At 44.6% G+C, this 19907-nt stretch overlaps 1 protein-coding gene across 1 annotated transcript in view; it reads right to left on the bottom strand.

The window, feature by feature from the left end:
* Positions 1-19907, bottom strand: part of LMF1 (lipase maturation factor 1) — a 395063-nt gene that overhangs the window by 48215 nt on the left and 326941 nt on the right. The window contains exons 7-8 of the mRNA XM_040356447.1: positions 12399-12582; positions 389-542 (exon numbers count right to left, since the gene is read on the bottom strand). Coding sequence (XP_040212381.1) covers positions 389-542; positions 12399-12582 — 338 coding nt within the window. The remainder of the gene's footprint in view (positions 1-388; positions 543-12398; positions 12583-19907) is intronic.

Below are 19907 nucleotides of genomic sequence, written 5' to 3'. Positions count from 1 at the left end.
TGAGAAAAATTAAGTTCAATGATTCCAAGCATGCGTCAAAGATTCCGAGCATGTGTGGGATTTTTGTGCGTTGAACTGTGTACACACGGTCGGAATTTCCGACAAGAACTTTTGTTGTCGGAAAAATTAAGAACCAGCTCTCAAATTTTTGTTGTCGGAAATTCCGACAGCAAATGTCCGATGGAGCATACACACGGTTGGATTTTCCAACAACAAGCTCACATCGGACATTTGTTGTCGGAAATTCCGATCGTGTGTACGCGGCATTAGTGTTCCTGTGGTCTTTTTTTTAATCATCCTTTCAGCACTGTGCACGATTATTTAGTGTAGGGGTTACCTAGAGTTGTGCTTCAACATTGGGTTCTCTGAGATATAAGCTATACAGTACCTGCCGAAGGCTCCATATGTGTTGACAATCCGTAGAGGGTTGAATGACGTGTTCATAAGTTGTTTGGAGCTCATCAGGTTCACAACAACGGGGATACTGAGGTAGGCAATGAGGACTCCCAGAGACACATGGAGAATCTTGCGGATGTATGAACCTAAGTGAAAATGGCTTGGTTAGCTGAGCTTCCCAAAAATGGAACCTAACATTTTCAAAAGTATTATTCCAAACTCAATGGCTGTTCTGGTTGAGGAGGTTGAGTTCCCAGAACTTGATATCTGTCAAGTGGCCCATTGAACCGTCGAATGAGCTCACCATCCGGTCCCAGGGAGTTGTAGTTTCCTCTGCGCTGCTCTGTTTTCCACCCACCGGGAGCTTGAGCATGGACTACAACTCCCAGAATGCAACAGCTAGTGGCGAGCCGCTGTGGCCCCGCCCGAATTCCTAGTGCAGAATAAAAAAAGATGGTAAAGGGCAGAGGCTGCCGACCATTTTGAACATAAGTTAGAGCGGCCTGGTAGGCAATTACCACCCTGCCCCCCGGCCCAGCCCTCCCCTGGTTGAAACCTAGGGTGGCAGGTCTTCCAGGAGTGGCACAAATCTTACCAAACACATCATGATGCAGTAACACAAGCCTATGTATAATAAAAGGCTCTAGACTGCCGCCCTGCCTGCCAAAGTAATACATCCAGGTCCTCGTTGTTACATAATTAGTCAGGCTGAAGAAAGACATGTCTATTGAGTTCAGCTAAAGAACAAAAATAAATACAATAACCTGCATCCTCAAAACCATAAACCTGTATTTGATCCAGAGGAAGGTGCGATACCCCTTATTAAACATGATCCTACTTGCTTTATCACTCCTGATCCTCTAAGAACCCCCCCGGATTCAAATTATCTAGAATGGTTATATTTTGCTTATCTAGAAACAGATCCAACCTTATTTGAAACCTTTTTTTTTGGCTAGGACCAGGTCCTGCAGAGGACTGTTCCACATCTTTGCAGCATTTACAGTCCTGTACAGAGGTTGAACATACCGTTCTCAAGAAAAAAAAAGATCATCCTTGTCCTCTGCAATGATCCTAAAGTGAATAACTTTGCACAAGGTTTATTATATGGGCCATTTATGAACATTATGGCCCGGATTCACAAAGCACTTACGCCGAGATACGCCGCGTAAGTCTATCTATGCGCCGTCGTATCTATAAAAATAGTCTTCCTACGACCGACGTAACTTGCCTACGCCGTCGTATTGTGGGCGCATATTTACGCTGGGCGCATTTTCCGCTCCCATTGATTTTCTATGCACATATGCAAATGAGGGAGATACGCCGATTCACGAACGTAGTTGCGCCCGGCGCATAATATACGCTCTTTGCGTAAGTCGTACGTCCGGCGTAAAGTTATTCCTCATATAGGAGGCGCAACTCATGCAAAAGGTATGGACCAGGGAACACAAGCCCTCGTATCTTTTGTCGTTTACGTTGTACGTGAATATGACGTCGTAGGCAGTGATTCGTCGTATCTTAGGCAGTTGTTTCGACGTGATTCTGAGCATGCGCACTGGGATGCGCCCACGGGACGGCGCATGCGCCGTTCATTTTAAGTACTTCTATGGCGCTTGGCCCATCATTGGGGTCACGCCTCATTAGCATGGCTCACGCCCACTTCCACCTACGCTGGCTTACGCCGAGGGAACCCAGCGTATCTTTAACAGCGAGTGGGAGCAAGTGTCTTATGAATCCAGTGCTTGCCTCTGTGCACTGCGCCGGCGTAGCGTAAAAGAGATACGCTACGGCGGCATACATATGCGCCGATGTATGTGAATCCGGGCCCTTAGATATATATATATATCTATACACACACAATATATAAGATGATAAATAATGATGTTGCTGAGGTTTTGTTCACATCGGCATACTACAGTGCACACCCATACAAGCGCCATGTTTGCCCGCACAGGCATGCACAGGCGTTCAATGCATCACAGTGCTGGCAACATCATTCATGTCAACTGGGATGCAGAGGCTGCACAGACACAGCTGTTGCTCCCACTCTGACAGCCGTGCGGGTGCATGTCCCCAAACGCACACTGTCTGCGTTCAGGGCCGTACACCCGCACCCACGCTGATGTCAAATTGGGAGCAATGGCTGTGTCTGTGCAGCTGCTGCATCCCAAATGACATGAAGGGGACTGCCTCCACGGAACACCTGTGCATCCCCTTGTTGGCAAACACTGCCCTTGCAAGAGTGTATGCTGTACTACACCCATGTGAAAGAAGCCTAATCCTGCAATGTGCATGCATTTGCACTTATAGTTTGCCCACTCTGGGTTTGTACACCTAGAACTAAACTGCTAGCAAAGTGGCGAAGTAGGATGACAGCATGTTGTAGTCTTCAAATTGTTAGATGCCTGATGAAGGGGCACTGCGCGGCTCCGAAACATTGCACTTGTCTCTGTGATGTGATCTCTCTACAATAAAGACACCTTTGGACGAAGATTGCTGATCCATGGTGTGCTGGTGAATATGTCCAGATGCAGGTGTAAGACACAGAGGGGGCAAACTATCTTTTCAACAACTGCACTCCCAGCATCGGCGTGCCCTGTGTCACACGTCTTATCTTTGCTGTTGAAGATGAACGAAGGTCTGGCAACACGGTACAACATGCGCATGAAATTGATGCTGCTCTATTGCAGATCCATCAAGACAAGGGGAATTCAGTATACAAAAAAGGGTAACGTGTTTCAGACCTGTACTGGGTCTTAGTCATAAGTTACAGGGCTGAAACGCGTCAACCTTTTTTGTACATTGGATTCCCTCTTGCCTTGATGGATCTGCAATAAAGTAACATAAATTCTATGAGCATGGTATACTGTATTGCTGGACCTTTATTCACCTTTAGCATTATCTGACGGTGTGTGCAGCTGTGGTCCAGGCACAGGTATTTATTTATCCAGCAGCCGCATCTACAATTCAGTTTGTAGCATCACACATATATATTCTGAAGTTTGAACTTATCTTTGCTGTGGGCGTTCTCAATTATGCAGGTCATTAAATAGTATATTTAGTAGTAGTCACCTTCAACATACTTTGTTTTGTAATATTGAAGACATCCAAGGATCCTCCACGAAATGAAGACATTTCGAGAACATACCCCAAAATTTAGCTACATGAGTCACCCATGGAGTAAGAAATGTTCGAATATGTTTTGTAATGTTAAAGACATCCAAGGATCCTCCTCAAATACATTTTGAGAACATACCCCAACATTTAGCTACATGAGTCACCCATGGAGTAAGAAATGTCGGAATATTAAAACTGAGGAATGTCCTTGGATTAGGAGCAAAAAGACTCCAACATTACAGAACAAGTCCAGTTGAGTGGCTCTTGGATGGATAACCTTCCAGCAGAGCCAACCAATCAACAGTCTAAATCGGTGTTCCTCCCCTCTGATTTTTTTTCCCCGGATTTGTATTATTTCATCATATTGCATTCAGTTACAACACTTTTTCACTGCTTTTCTCACAACATTTCACTTTCCTAACTTGGCATTTCACATTTTTATAAACCTTCAGAAAAATGGAAAATGGTAAATGCCATATTTTGGCAGCTGCTTTATAAGTAGCTGTCTATGTACCCACCCTCTACTACAATATGGTGGAAGACCAGTGTACACAAGGCACAGCGGTGGGAACTGTTATGGCATTATGGGAATTAGACATTTTTTTGCTGGTTCAGATCTGCGTTTTGCCTGTGGAAGCTGCTAATGTACATTAGGACATTTAGAGGCATATTTTAACCACTTGCTGACGGCCGTACGACTTTGTACGGCCTCAGCGCGGCTCCCAATCTCTAACAGGCCGTCTTTTTACGGCCGCCCCTTTGCACGTTCCCCGCGTGCGCTCCCGAGCGCGCAGCGGGGAACTGCTGTGCTGGCCGTGTCCCTTGGACACAGCCAGTCACAGATCGCCGTGAACGGCCAATCGGAGCGGCCATTTCCTAGGCGATCTATGCGGCCAATGAGAGATGATCTCATATGTTTACATATGAGATCATCTCTCATTCCCGGCTCTCGCAGACAGCGGTGCTGTCAGGGGAGAGAGGAGACGGATCTGTGTCTCTTGTACATAGAGACACAGATCGGTCACCTCCCCCAGTCACCCCCCCTCCCCCACAGTTAGAACACTAATTAGGGTACACATTTAACCCCTTCCTCACCCCCTAGTGTTAACCCCTTCCCTGCCAGTCACATTTATACAGTAATTAGTGCATATTTATAGCACTGATTGCAGTATAAATGTGAATGGCGCCAAAAATGTGTCAAAAGTGTCCGCCATAACGTCGCAGTCCCAATAAAAATCGCAGATCGCCGCCATTACTAGTAAAAAAAAAAAAAATAATAATAATTTTGTCCCTTATTTTGTAGGCGCTATAACTTTTGCGCAAACCAGTCGCTTATTGCGATTTTTTTTTTTTTTTTTTACTAAAAATATGTAGAATACGTATCGGCCTAGACTGAGGATAAAAAAAAAAGTAAAAAAAAAATTGAGCTATTTATTATAGCAACAAGTAAAAAAATGTTTTTTTTTTTTCAAAATTGTCGCTCTATTTTTGTTTATAGCGCAAAAAATAAAAACCGCAGAGGTGATCAAATACCACCAAAAGAAAGCTCTATTTGTGGGGAAAAAAGGACATTAATTTTGTTTGGGCCACGACCGCGCAATTGTCAGTTAAAGCGACGCAGTGCCGAATCGCAAAAAGTCCTCTGGTCAGGAAGGGGTTTAAGTGCCCAGTATGGAAGTGGTTAAAGGGTCACTAAAGGAAAAAAAATGTTTTGCTGAAATGACTGTTTACAGGGTATAGAGACATAATAGTTAACTGATTCCTTTTAAAAATGATTAAAAATAGATAAAAATCAATCATATAATGTGGCTACAGTTTAGTTTCGTTTTTGCTGTTGTTTCCTGGTTCTCTGATGTACAGAGCCAGAGAGCCAATAGAGGGCAGTGAAGGTTTTGCAAAACGAAACTGGATTGGTTCTGAGGGGTTTTAGACACACCTCCTTGATTAGTCACCCAGTACTGTGGTGATCAGGAAACAGACAACCAGGAAGTGTCCAGAACAGAGAGGAATTACAGCAACATCAAAGCAAAAACAAACAATGAGGACATGAAACCAGGACTGCAGTAAGGTAAAGGAAGCTATTTAGCTAAAAAAAATAATTCCTTTAGTGACCCTTTAAGCTCAGTATTTAGAGGCAGGTAAGAAAACCCCTCTGTTTTGCATTTTTAAAAGCAGTTTTATGGCAGAAAAAAAAAGCTCCATGTTTTTTGAGCCGGTGTGCATGGACCCTTAGGCATTTATTTTTAAAGAGTCCATATTTTTTAGAGCCTTGTCAATTAATTTAAACAATGATATCCAAACATAAGGTTATAAGAAAGCAACCATCCCCAGAAATGAGGTGCGCTTCCTCTCTAGGCTCTTGGGTTTAGATACACTTAAAAGCCCCGTACACACGGTCGGATTTTCCTTCGGAAAAACCTTGGCTGTTTTTTCCGACGGAATTCCGTACAAACTTGGCTTGCATACACACGGTCACACAAAAGTTCTCTGAACTTTCGACCGTCAAGAACGCGGTGACGTACAACACTACGACGAGCCGAGAAAAAAAAAAAAGTTGAATCCTTCCGAGCATTGAATTGTTTCCAAGCATGCGTCGGAATTGCTACAGACGATCGGATTTTCGGATAGGAATTTTTTCCGTCTGAAAATTTGAGAACCAGCTCTCAATCTTTTGCTGGCGGAAATTCCGCCAGCAAAAGTCAGATGGAGCATACACACGGTCAAAATTTCCGTTTAAAAGCTCACATCGGACTTTTGCTGTCGAAATTTCCGATCGTGTGTACGGGGCATAAGGATTAGCATATTGCCTTATACATACCTCCCAACTTTCTGAGATGACAACGAGGGACACCTATTAGCAAATGTATGTAGGCATGGGACACACCCCCTGCCAAACCCCCTTAAAGGAGGATTTTCAACAACAAAAAAAAATTGCTAAACCCACAAGTGCTTTTACCACTACTATATATTTTATATACGATTATAGAGACCAGACCAAAATGAGGGACAAATGAGGAGGAAAGTGGAGAGGGATTAGAACACCTGTCAATTTTTATCGCTGTCTGTGCCCCGTCCGTTTAGGAGATTCACTCTCTCTGTTTATTCTGTTTACTATTATCATTGAAAGTAAAATAAAATTCAAAATTTTGGGCTGTCCCCAGAAAAGTAAGAGGGGAAATCTTACAAGAGGGATGCTAGTTCTGGTGCTCACCAAGGAGTTCCCTATCACTTCCTGTTTGGCTATGGGACAGAAAGTGATGAAAAATCTCCCCATTGGGACACCAATGGCGGAAAAAACATCTGACAGGGGTTATAACCCTCCCTTATTCTATCCAAAATGAAAAAAAAAAAAAAAAAAAAAAAGTTTTGCCTATAGTTCTACTTTAACTCTATAAGACGATTGATGGCCAAATAGGTTTACTTTTATAAAACACAATATCAATGGAAGTGCAGCTTAAAAACGCTTTGCTATCTTCTTATAGCCTTCTCCAGCTTTGTGAGCATCCACTATTTTCAGTTTCAGTTTTCTAGACAACTGCTTAGAAGAACCCATGGTGCTGATTGTTGGGGCAAGGTCAGATGAGTCTGGGCATTTAAAACCTTTGAGATTGACATCACCTGGTCTTCCCAGACGATGATTGAGAACAATCCATGACACTGGCAGGTCTCAGCTTTGCAAAGGGGGCAGTGCATGCTATAAATTCTGCAGGGTGCCCAAACTTTTGCAGATGCCATTTTTTTATTTTCTGTAATTTTAAAAGTGTAAATGATGGAAATAAAATCTAACTTTTTTTGACATATTATAAGAATGTCTAATCTGTAATTTGATGCCTTTTTGGAGATTTTTCTATCTTTCCTTGGCTTCGTTATACACATTAATACAAATTTTTACCTGGGGTGCCCAAACTTTCGATCCCCACTGTAGGCGTATCAATGTGTACATCTGTGTGAAGGGCAGTCTTTGTCCACGATATGCAAAAGGTATTCTATACATCCAACTGCAGGCAGCCCCATTCATGTCTATTGGGACAAAGCGCCCACATGGCCACATCGGCTGGTCCCAACTTGACATCTATGTAGGTGCATGCCCCTGAATGCAGACGGTGTGACTTTGAGGACACACACCTACATGGCTTTCGAATTGGGAGCAGCAGCTGTATCTGTGCAGCTGCTAAGTCCTAATTGACATAAATGGGACTGCCTGCATGCTAATGCATGATACACCTGTGCATCACATGCAGACGAAGATGGTCCTTTGCATGGGTGTTTGCTTAGCCATGTGAACCAGGCCTTAGCAGTAAGACCAGCTTGCTACAGCAAGTAGGTGAAGTTAAGAACTCAGGTTCACCAGAAAACCCATAGATGTAACCAACCAGTGTGTGTAAAAAACACTCAATGGCATCAACTAATGTAAAGTATCACCTTTAGCTAGATTTGCCCTTTAAACATTAGTCCCCATACTCTTGTTCTTTGCCAGACAAGAGGCTCCAGAGCTATAGAGACTGTATAGAGCGGGCATCACTAAATGGCGGACCGCGGTCCGGTTCCGGCCCCAGTGGCCATTCTATCCGGACCGCAGCCCCGCCAAGTAGTTTCCTGTGTGTCCTCTGTCACCGGCTAGTTCGCTCGCCCGCCTGCCTGCCTCTGCGGATGCCGCTCTATACACAGCATGGCAGGCGCGGCAGGTCCGTGCCTCTAACATTGTTTCACTCCCCCCTCGCTGTACTCCCCCCTCCCCACACTGCCTGTGAGTGACTTAATCACACAGGACACGAAGCGCGACTGCTCTGGACAAAGGGCGGGACTTTTTAAGTTAAAAAGTGGGTGATTGGTTGCTAGGCTGCGGGGGCGGTCCCAGCAATAAATCACTCACTTTTAATGGGGAAAGTCCCGCCCATTGTCCAGAGCGGCCATGCTTCATTTCCTGTGTGATTAAGGTAGGGTTCTGTGGGGAGGGGGGAATGCAATGCAATGTAGGACAGGACAGTGGACGTCTGCGATGGGGAGTCTGATGTGTCAGGACCAGTTTGTGATGGGGGGGGGGGGGGGGTCAGTCTGTGATAGGGGGTCTGTGATGGGTCAGGACCAGTTTGTGATGGGGGGGGGTCAGTCTGTGATAGGGGGTCTGTGATGGGTCAGGACCAGTTTGTACTTTGGGGGGGTCAGTCTGTTATAGGGGGTCTGTTATGGGTCAGGACCAGTTTGTGATGGGGGGGGGGTCATCCTGTGATAGGGGGTCTGTGATGGGTCAGGACCAGTTTGTGCCTTGGGGGGGTCAGTCTGTTATAGGGGGTCTGTTATGGGTCAGGACCAGTTTGTGATGGGGGGGGGGTCATCCTGTGATAGGGGGTCTGTGATGGGTCAGGACCAGTTTGTGATTTGGGGGGGTCAGTCTGTGATTTGGGGGTCAGTCTGTTATAGGGGGTCTGTTATGGGTCAGGACCAGTTTGTGATGGGGGGGTCATCCTGTGATAGGGGGTTTGTGATGGGTCAGGACCAGTTTGTGATTTGGGGGGTCAGTCTGTGATTTGGGGGTCAGTCTGTTATAGGGGGTCTGTTATGGGTCAGGACCAGTTTGTGATGGGGAGTCATCCTGTGATAGGGGGTCTGTGATGGGTCAGGAACAGTTTGTGATTTGGGGGGGTCAGTCTGTGATTTGGGGGTCAGTCTGTTATAGGGGGTCTGTTATGGGTCAGGACCAGTTTATGATGGGGGGGGTCAGCCTGTGATAGGGGGTCTGTAATGGGTCAGGACCAGTTTGTGATTTGGGGGGGTCAGTCTGTTATAGGGGGTCTGTTATGGGTCAGGACCAGTTTGTGATGGGGGGGGTCAGCCTGTGATAGGGGGTCTGTGATGGGTCAGGACCAGTTTGTGATTTGGGGGGGGTCAGTCTGTGATAGGGGGTCTGTGATTTGGGGGTCAGTCTGTTATAGGGGGTCTGTTATGGGTCAGCAGGGCCAGTTTGTGATGGGGGGGTCAGTCTGTGATGGGTCAGGTCAGTCTGTGATGGGGGGTCTGTGATGGGTCAGGACCAGTTTGTGATGGGTCAGGTCAGTCTGTGATGGGGGGGGGGATTAGGCTGTAATGAGGGGTCTGTGATTTGGGCTGTCAGTCTGTGATGGGGGGGTCTGTGATGCGTCAGTCTCTGCAAGGGCAATAGAAAACAATTGTTTTCTATGTGTCCTGTTCACACTGCAACAGCGCCCCTGCGTGCTGAGCAGTATGTTGCAAAATGCATTCTGTTTCTATGCACCGCAATTGAACTGTGGTGCATAAAAATGAATGAAATGTATTTTTACATTTCAATAAAGTTGAAAGAAAAAAAAAGTGTGATGTGTGTGGGTCATAAAGGTGTGTGCATGTGTGTGGTGGTGGGGGGGGCGCTGTGATGGGAGGTTGTCAAGTGGAGGATATCATGTGGCGTCATAGCACCAATTTGGCATTCGGACCTCCGCTGGAAGAATTTTTTTCCGACTGGACCCCCGTGAATTTTAATTCAGTACCCCTGGTATAGAGGAAACGTTATTGCTGTTATTCTGTATATATATTGTGAGCCAAATGACTTCTCACAAGGCCTCATTAGAAACAGAAAATAAACAAGGAAATGCTGTAGTATGAACTATTTATTTGACATATTTACAATGCTGTTCACATGTATACAATAATTTATCTCATGTGAGAAGTAAACATGAAATTTATACAATTCCATGTTTATGTGAAACCTTGTACAACATCTAACACCAATCTTAAGTCACATGATTGTGTCAGCGAGACACTTGTACAACAGCTCACTCCAATCATAAGTTACATAATTGGTTTGGCAAATATTGAAAGTTAAAGTTATAGTTATGCATAAACCTCATTAAAAAAAGCATGTTTTAACTACCAAAAGGGTTATACCACAGTGAGGCTGGGTTCACACTGATACTACACGACATTCATACAACTTTCAACCTACTTTGCTCTGCGACACTAGTCCTACATCCATCCGACTTGTATGAATAGGATACTACTTTGATCCGACATTGTGATAGTCTGACTTGTTCTTTGACTAATCAAAACAATCCCAAAAGTCGTATGGTAAGGACAAAGCTCCTACTTTGATCCAACTTCAATGATATTCAATGGGCTGAAGTAGGATCAAAGTCAGACCAAAGTAGTACAGGGAGCATTTTCAAAGTCGGACGACTTGTGTCGGACCAGTTAGGACGGCTCTCATAGGGAAACATTGATTTTCACATGTCATGCGACATGAGGTCCCAATGTCGGAGCGTTTGTCGTACCAGTGAGAACCCCGGCCTAATCCTTTCATTCTACCTCTTAATTATCAATTTTGAGAGATGGTAGGTAGGTAAGGGTTCAGTCTTGTCATGGATTTAATTATGAATCAACCATTATTAAGGGATGTCATAATCTGTACAGCAATCAATCATTCAGGAGGACCTACTCCTTATTAATTGCACAGTTTACAGAGCAATCAACCACCTTGGAGGAAACACTCCTCCAATGTGGTCAATTGCTTCGTCTGGTCTAATGGTGTCACGAATAGAAGAAGAATCATCTATTTTGGAGGTGTCGTCCTTCAGTGTTGTGACAGATTAAAGAAAAATCAGCCATTATTGAAGAATGCCATAGTACAGTGATGGCGAACCTTGGCACCCCATATGTTTTGGAACTACAGTTCCCATGATACTCAGGCACTCTGCAGTGTAGTGGAGCATCATGGGAAATGTAGTACCAAAACATCTGGGGTGCCAAGGTTGGCCATCACTGCCATAGTCTGTACAGCAATCAACTCACTCACAGTTCACAGAGCAGTTAACCACCTTGGAGGACACGTTCTTCAGATAATCAAAGAGAGACAATTTATGGGTCTAATGCCTATGTTATGTCACAGACTGAAGAGTAGGTATCCATGTTGTAAGCCTTATGCCATGATGACATCAACTGAAGCATAGACAGCTATTGTGGGATAATCATGACAAGGCAGCCAATATGACACTGCAATGGTAGAAGTACTTATTTTAACCAATACATAAAATTTGATCATGGGTTGGACTTCCATGGATCGGTCTTTCTTGAAGAGGAATCCTACATCAGTTTAGGCACAACATGGTACTCAAACAAAATAAGAAGGCGCACAGGCCTGGTGCATTACTGTATACCTCATTTAATAAATGTTAAAAGTCAAATGTACTCGCAAAAGAAGAAAGACACAGGCTTAACATGAACAAATGCCACCCAACGTCAGTCCATGGAGTAGGGCCTACTCGATGGACTGACGTTGGGTGGCATTTGTACATGCACTAGGCTGGTGCGCCTTCTTCATTTGTTTGTGCTTTAGTTGTGGTTACACTGAACCGAAGAAGGCAGCAAGGATATTGTGTACAATTTGGTGGTTCCAGTCGGAGAATACCTGTAGCGGCCCATTTGGTGATTCAAGATGCTAGAAGCATCCATTTTGGTTCCATAAGGCTGGACTACCTGGGAGAGAAGCATACCAGTAGTGAAGACTTTGTTTACAGTTTATTGATGAACAACATGGTACTCACCTGCCCTTTGCTGTATCACATGCTAAACACAAACTGATAAATAACATAGAATTCAAAAGACAACTATAATCATTCCAAGGCAGAAATGACGAGATTCAGTTTTTGGAATGCAGGATTTTTATGTAAACCCAAAATGACCAGCGAGGATGATTTAGTACAAAGCCTTCATCATAAGCTGATCCTTTAGCAGAAGTTGTCAAGGTAATGGAAATGAACAATCCTTGACTAAACACACCAAATTCCACTTAACATGGACTTTTCATTAATGAGTGGAATTCTTCTTTTACAAAAACAAAGAATACATAAACTTGCAATTTAATCCACCCATGGGCTTACCATAACTTTTCAGAAGTCTGCCTCCGCTGGCGTCTTGTCTTTGGATCTTGGCCACTTGGTGTTTGACTGACCCATCCTTGGAGCTGAACAGGAAGCTGAAGCTGGCATCATCAAAACAGGCGAGACATGGCACAATGGTGAGCCAGTTTAGGAAGCTGAGGTTACCACTGAGGATAAGAAGAACCTGAAAGACATAAAAATAAGGATATATGGAGGCAGTGAGGTGTCCCACTCTTGGGAAAATGGAACTAAATCCAAAAGTTGCACTAAGGATAAATTCCAGGTAAACATCTTCAAGTAGTATTAAACTCAGTTTTTTAATGTTTCTCTATAGATCCACTTCATTAGCTGAACAATTTTATTTTTCCCTACTGTACTTCCAAAGATCTTCTTTACCTCAATACATATTGACTGTAAGCCTTTCTAGCCACTTTCCCTGCGTTGTGGAGCGCTGTGAACACAGGACAGACATGTTGGGACTACATGACCCATGATTCCTTGTATGGATCTTGTATATGAATGCCCACACAGACTCTCTTTACACAGAAGCCTATCTGTGCCACCTGTGTGTGTTGGTGTGTAGACCTATACGGTAGATCTGTTAGTACTTGTTTTAAAGACACAAGGGGACTGAAGATGAAAGAACATAGCAATTAAGTAAGCAGATGAGTAATGGAACTACTTTTGATTATATAGATCTTGTGTTTAATAATGCATTAAAGGGGTTGTAAAGGTAAAAAAAAAAATCTTAAATAGCTACCTTTCCCTTAGTGCAGTCCTCCTTCACTTACCTCATCCTTCCATTTTGCTTTTAAATGTTCTTATTTCTTCTGAGAAATCCTCACTTCCTGTTCTTCTGTCTGTAACTCCACACAGTAATGCAAGGCTTTTTCCCTGGTGTGGAGTGTCGTGCTCGCACCCTTCCTTGGACTACAGGAGAGTCAGGACGCTCTCAGGGATCCCATTTGTCGCCTGTTCTGTTCAATATCTATCTCCGCCCTCTTTTTGAAATCATCAGTAACCAGAAGTTACTTTACCACTCTTATGCAGATGACACACAACTGTATTTTCGCATCTGCAACAAAAAGGATCATTATCTCGGACTAGAGAAATGCCTTACTCTGATAGAAAATTGGATGACGAAGAGTTATCTTAAACTCAACGGCTCAAAAACAGAACTTCTCCTGTTTCACGCCAATCAAAAGAATCATCCCGCAATAACATGGACACCCCCGCCCATTCTGGGTAAAACCATCACCCCTAGCACCAAAGTCAAAAGTCTCGGAGTCATTTTCGACACCTTCATGACAATGGATGCACAAATAGGGTTAGTAGTCAGCGGATCACACCATCTGCTGCACCTACTACGCAGACTCACCCCCTTTATCCCGAAAGAGGACATTGCAGTCGTGGTGGGAACAATTATCAACTCCAGACTTGACTATGCAAATGCCCTCTATCTCAGACTCCCTAAATACCAAATCACTCGTCTGCAAGTCGTTCAAAATATGGCCGCTCGACTTGTGACTGGAAAAAAAACATGGGAATCAATCTCACCTTCTCTGAGATCCCTTCATTGGTTGCCGGTAAAAGACAGAATCACTTTCAAGGCACTCTGTCTAATACATAAGTGTGTTCAAGGAAACGCCCCCCCCAATATCTATGCGAAAAAATAAAAGCTCACAACCCCAATCGCGTTCTGCGATCCACCAACCAAAATCTACTCCAGATACCCAAAGCCAGATACAAGTCCAAAGGAGAATGAAGATTTGCAGTCCAAGGACCTAGACTATGGAACGCTCTTCCAACCACCATCCGATTGGAGGTGAACTACTTGGCCTTCGGAAGAAAAACCAAAACCCATCTCTTCTGAGGGAAAAAAGTTTACCCAGGGAATGGATACTAAGCGCCAAGAGGCGATTTAGTTTGCATGTGTTGCGCTATATAAGTTTCTCACTCACTCACTCTCTACATTGCAGATAGAGAAAGGAGCTGTGTGTTAGTGGGCGTCCTGACTCCCCTGTAGTCCAAGTTACTTTGCGGCCACGCTCCCGAGTCATACACTCGGCGTCCATAGATGCAGAGTGTATGACTCGTCCCCGTCCCCCACAGCACCTGCGTCATTGGATTTGATTGACAGCAGCGGGAGCCAATGGCTGCGCTGCTGTCACTCGATACAATCAACACCAGAACTCCGTGGAGAAGAGGATGCCGGGGACGCATGGCTCAGGTAAGTAAAACGGGAGGCTGGGGGGCCGGTGTTTGCCAGGATTTTTTTTAAAAAGTCTGTAAAGTGCCTGAAAGAAGCCTCATCTGCAATCCCAATGTGAAAGCCTGAGTGCTTTCAGAGCCCTTTCACACTGCCAGCACACGAAAAATGCTGGTAAAGCGCCGCTAAGACCCCTTTCACACTGGGCGTTTTTCAGGCACTTTGGCATTAAAAAGCTCCCTCAATGGGAAGGGGGCTTTAGAAGCGGTGTATTCAACGCTCCTAAAGCGCTGCAAAGAAGCTGCTTGCAGAACTTTTTTTTGATGCCCTGCCAGCGCAGCGCCTCAGTGTGAAAGCACTTGGGCTTTCACATTGGGATTGCAGATGCAGCTTCTTTCAGGCGCTTTTTTTAACGCTAAGGCGCCTGAAAAACGCCCCAATGTGAAAGGGGTCTTAGGCACTTTCTGTCTGCATACATTTTGCTCCAGCACTGGCTGCACATCATTGCTCAGGAGTGGCTTCCTAAGAGCGCCAATGGTGGACCATGCCAACCCAATGTGTGTCAGCACAGACTTTTGTCATCTGCATTAGGGGACATGTGATGGAGTCACAATGCAGGAGCACATCTGAAAGATGGTTGTCACCCCAGTTGTCACAGGAAGTGCTTGAAAAATAAACTTTGTGGCACAATCACCAGGCATTATTTTAATGGAAGCTGTGGATTTTAAAAGATTTAAAACAACGTCTGAAAGTACAATGAGATATTAAAGCTTATATGAGATTTTCGTAAGTGGGTTTAGATCTGCTTTAACACACAATTGGAATACTTCTATGTGAGCTTACTTACCTACCAACATATTTGTAATTCTACTTAACTAGTCTTGTGATCTCACTTTTCTGCACTCCAGTTAAACAACACAGCTTAGTCCCTGACTCACCTCCACCCTGCTGACAGGATAATAAAAGAACATCACCGCTCTCGTTCAATGGAAAAATGTATTTAAAGCAAAGTTCCACCAATATGAAAGTCAGCAGCTACAAAAAAAGTGTATAATCTGAGACCTGTGACATGTCCCAGATGATTGCCGAGAGAGAGGGGGGAGAGGTGAACTTCCTTCCGGCGCCGCGGTTCCGGCCGGGAGGAAGTGGGAGCTGGAACCCCCTAAAAAGAGGGTTTCTGCTCCCCCTCCCAAAAAAAAATGACATACCAAATGCCTAAAAGTTCTGGGGTGTCGAGGTTCGCCATCTCTGCACTAGGGTGACCAGATGTCACCAGTTTCTGGGGCAGTCCCCGGAAAAAAAGTGTTCAACACTTTGTCCTGGGTTAAAAGAACTTGTCCCCGATTTCTATGCAGCTTTGATAATGGTGTCCCCAGTCCACGCAGCTGTGGGGTGTTCCATCTTAGCAACATTTCTGTGATTGGCCTAGAGCAATAGGAGAAAGGGGAGGAGTGTGTCTGCTCTTGGCTCTGACTGGGGTTATTGATGATGTCACACGCCACTATCATGTGGTCTTACTGGTCCCTCCCCTCTTGGATTGTGTAAACTTTTTCGCAGGAGGTAAGGATATGGATTATTTTCCTGCCTTGCTCCTCTTTGTGATGGTGACCTGCAGGCCGGGAGCCAGTAAATCAATGTTACACTAGAGAACAGGGTTTAGGGCAAGGGGGTGGGTGGTCATTTGGGAGAAGCAGTTGTCCTGTGTTTTAATTTAGGGAAAGGGGGTGGGTTCCATGTGGTTAAAGTGGAGGTTCACCCGGAAATAACGTTTTTTAACCTTAGATTCCTGCTCATTTTGTCTAGGGGAATCGGCTAGTTGTTTTAAAATCGAAGCTGTACTCACGATTTTCCGAAAGCAGCCGAACGTCGGTACGCAGGCGCAGTATAGAGCCGCACCGACGTTCGGCTACTCGTGACGCGATGGATGTGACCGTCGGAAGCCTGTCGGAAGACTGTCAATCAAATAGGAACGCCTAGTCCCGCAGCCCATACCCGGAAGTGGCGGAGAAGATCGCTCTCTAAAACGGTAAGTACGGCTTCGATTTAAAAAAAAACACCCGATTCCCCTTAACAAAATGAGCCTCAATCTAATGTTAAAAATTAACTTTTCGGGTGAACCTCCACTTTAAGCCTGCCTTTTAGTTGTAGATAGCCACAGGTTTTAATTGTGCAATATTACAACCTTTTAGCCGTCTGTGTCCGTGCTGTCATCGGTTGATAAGGAGGATGTTGGGCGCTTGCAAAGCATCCTTGTTTGCCTCTCCGTCACCACTGGGGTCACATTCGCTGACTAAGGAAAAAGAGAAACACTGGAATACTAATCAGTACCAGTGTACGAAGGTGTGTTTGCTTTAAAAAGAATACATCACCTCCAACGTTGGGGGTCCCAAGTGTGTGGATGTTGCTGCATAATGTAAATTGTATTAAAGGAGGTAGTATGTTTTATTTGGGAGGTGATTTACTTACTATTGGCTTCTACACTGTGCATGTTATGCACAACTGACCCAGAACAAGTAGGCCTAGGCACCATTAAACCATACCCCATTTTTAGCACAAATTGGCCACACCCAACACCAACTTTGGGTGTAGCTTGCTTCGCATGCTTCTATTATCCCCACCCTCTGCTCTACCCCTATCCCATCTCCAATAAAAGTGGGCATGGCCAGTAGTGTGTGCAAAGATTTAATTTTGAAATTCTGATCAGCTTACCATACATGCTAAAATACGATGACTGGACGAATACTGTTCGAAAATGTAATTTGCTTTTAACTTTTGATTTTGGAAAGAATCTAATTTCCCGAAAGAAAACCACACACATTTTTTCATCATGCTCCTTCAAATTTCCTTGTCAAAAAACAAACGTTGATGTGACCCCCACTAAAAATTAGAAAATCATACGAACATCCTTAAAACTATAAATTTAACAAAACTCTACTAGTATATAGCCAGCTTAGGGTCTAAACTGATTTATAGCCAGATTCAGAAAGACTGGCTTAACTTTGAGGCGGCGTAGCGTATCGCATATACGCTACGCCGCCGTAAGTCAGAGAGGCAAGTGCTGTATTCACAAAGCACTTGCCTCCGCGCGTAAGCGCGCCTAATTCAAAGTAGGCAGGTAGGGGGCGTGTTGTAGTTAAATGAGGCTTGACCCCATGTAGATGCATGGCCGAACGAACGGCACATGCGCGCGCATGCTCAGTATCACGTCGTATTTACGCCCAAAGATACGTCGGCTCAATGCCTGTGACGTGAACGTAACTTACGCACTGCCCTATTCGGGTACGACTTACACAAACGATGTAAAAAGATAGGCGTGTTCCGACGTCCATACCTTGCATGGGCTGCACCACCTAGGGAGCAGCTTTATCTTTACGCCGGCGTATCTCTTACGTAAACAGCGTAACTAATTGCAACGGGCGCACGTACGTTCGTGAATCGGCGTATCTTGCTCATTTGCATATTCAACGCGGAAAACAACAGAAGCGCCACCTAGCGGCCAGCATAAATATGCACCCTAAGATACGATGGCGTAGGAGACTTACGCCGCTCGTATCTTAGCCTAATTTAAGCGTATCTGGTTTCCAGAATACGCTTAAATTTACGACGGCGTAGATTCAAAGTTACGCCGCCGTAACTCTCTCTGAATCCAGCTATTAGTCAGGGCTTGCACAAATGACGTGGCTGGTGGCTGGCTATTTAGGCAACCATCATTTCATTGGAGGAAAGAGAGACTCACATGCTCATTGGCCCATGTGATGAAACACTATCACCTCCCCTTGGCCACAGTCCCCCTACCTAGAAGTACCAGTATTTCCCCTAGCTTCAGGTGGCAGAATGGAATGGCAAAGGTAAGGGGAGTATATATGGAGGTGAACACTTCATTGAACTGGTTGCTTGGCATGGGCAAAGCACAGGTTCACTTTAAGCTATTTTGAAGCCAATACCATCGAGTCCTCCTACTAATCTTCATAAGAATTTAGGTGGAAAGGAAAGGGTTACTGCACAAAAATCAAATGACCTGAATGCTAAAATGGGTAATAAAAGTAAAAAAAAAAAAAAAAAAGTAATTTCTTGCTCATGTCAGATTGCTGAAGATTAATCTTATTCCATTATTTGGGGCCAAAACAGACAAATTCTCTTGCAGGATGCCAGGGGCACTTGTGGGGCTTTGTTTTTATGGAGGGGTTTCCTGGCTGGGATATGTCAAAGTCACAGCCATTAATCTGACACGATGTTTGTGCTGGGCTGGGCAGTGTAATTTGGAATGTCAGCCATGAAGGGCCTGCTCCAGGCCTCTCCGCAGCCAGCAAACTCGGGCTCAGTGACTGCATGGATTGTGGAGCTCGTCAGGATCCCACCCTACTGGTGGGTGGTGAGTTATCCTATAATCGCACCCCGCTCTTTAACCCTTCCCAAGCAACACACGGCATTACTACTGGAACACAGCGGCTTATATACCAATACAATATAGTATCTCATGGTACTACCTATGTAACCAACAGACATTATTAAAGCGGTTGTATACCCGCAACTATTTATTTTTATTTTTATTTTTTTACACCTAAAAGGCATAATGTGCTAGTATGCACCGCATAGTAGCTCATTATGAAATACTTACCTTGGAACGAGGTGTGTAGAAGTTACCTGGTCCACGCCGAGCGAGATGTCATTCTTGCCTCGGCGCGTCTTCCGGGTATCGCCGCTCCAGCGCTGTGATTGGCTGGAGTGGCGATGCGCGCGGGAGACTTCATTCCGGCAAGGTCCGGCGGCTGCCGGGCCTCTAGCCAAGGATCCCCGCTGCGCATGCGCCGCTGCAGTCAGTGGCGCATTGCGAGGGGAATATCTCCTAAACCGTACAGGTTTAGGAGATATTCTTTATACCTACAGGTAAGCCTTATTATAGACTTACCTGTAGGTAAAAGTGGTAGTAAAGACTTTACTACCACTTTAAGTCTTGGGCAGCAAATCATCTTTGGCACTTGCAATGCAACCCCCTACCTTGTTATCACCTGCAGTAACCACATCCAGTTTGCCTCCAGAGAAATATTTTTTTATTTGACTCATACATGTAAAAATCTTAATTTTTGCCAATAAAATTACTTAAACCCCCCCAGAACATTATATAATTTCTGAAAGCAGAGGCCCTGTAAAATAAAAAGGTGATAGTTGCAATTTGTTGTGTCACGTGGTATTTGCGCAACTGTTTAATAAACGCAAATTTTCAGGAAAAATTATAATAAAATAAATCTTACTGCAAAAACACACCATGTAATACCCATTTTTGGTTAAATTATAAAATA

Source organism: Rana temporaria, chromosome 6 (assembly GCF_905171775.1).
Source record: "Rana temporaria chromosome 6, aRanTem1.1, whole genome shotgun sequence".
Taxonomy (NCBI): Eukaryota; Metazoa; Chordata; class Amphibia; order Anura; family Ranidae; genus Rana; species Rana temporaria.
The sequence above is the reverse complement of the archived record's forward strand: the minus strand, read 5'-3'. Positions and strand labels throughout refer to the sequence as shown.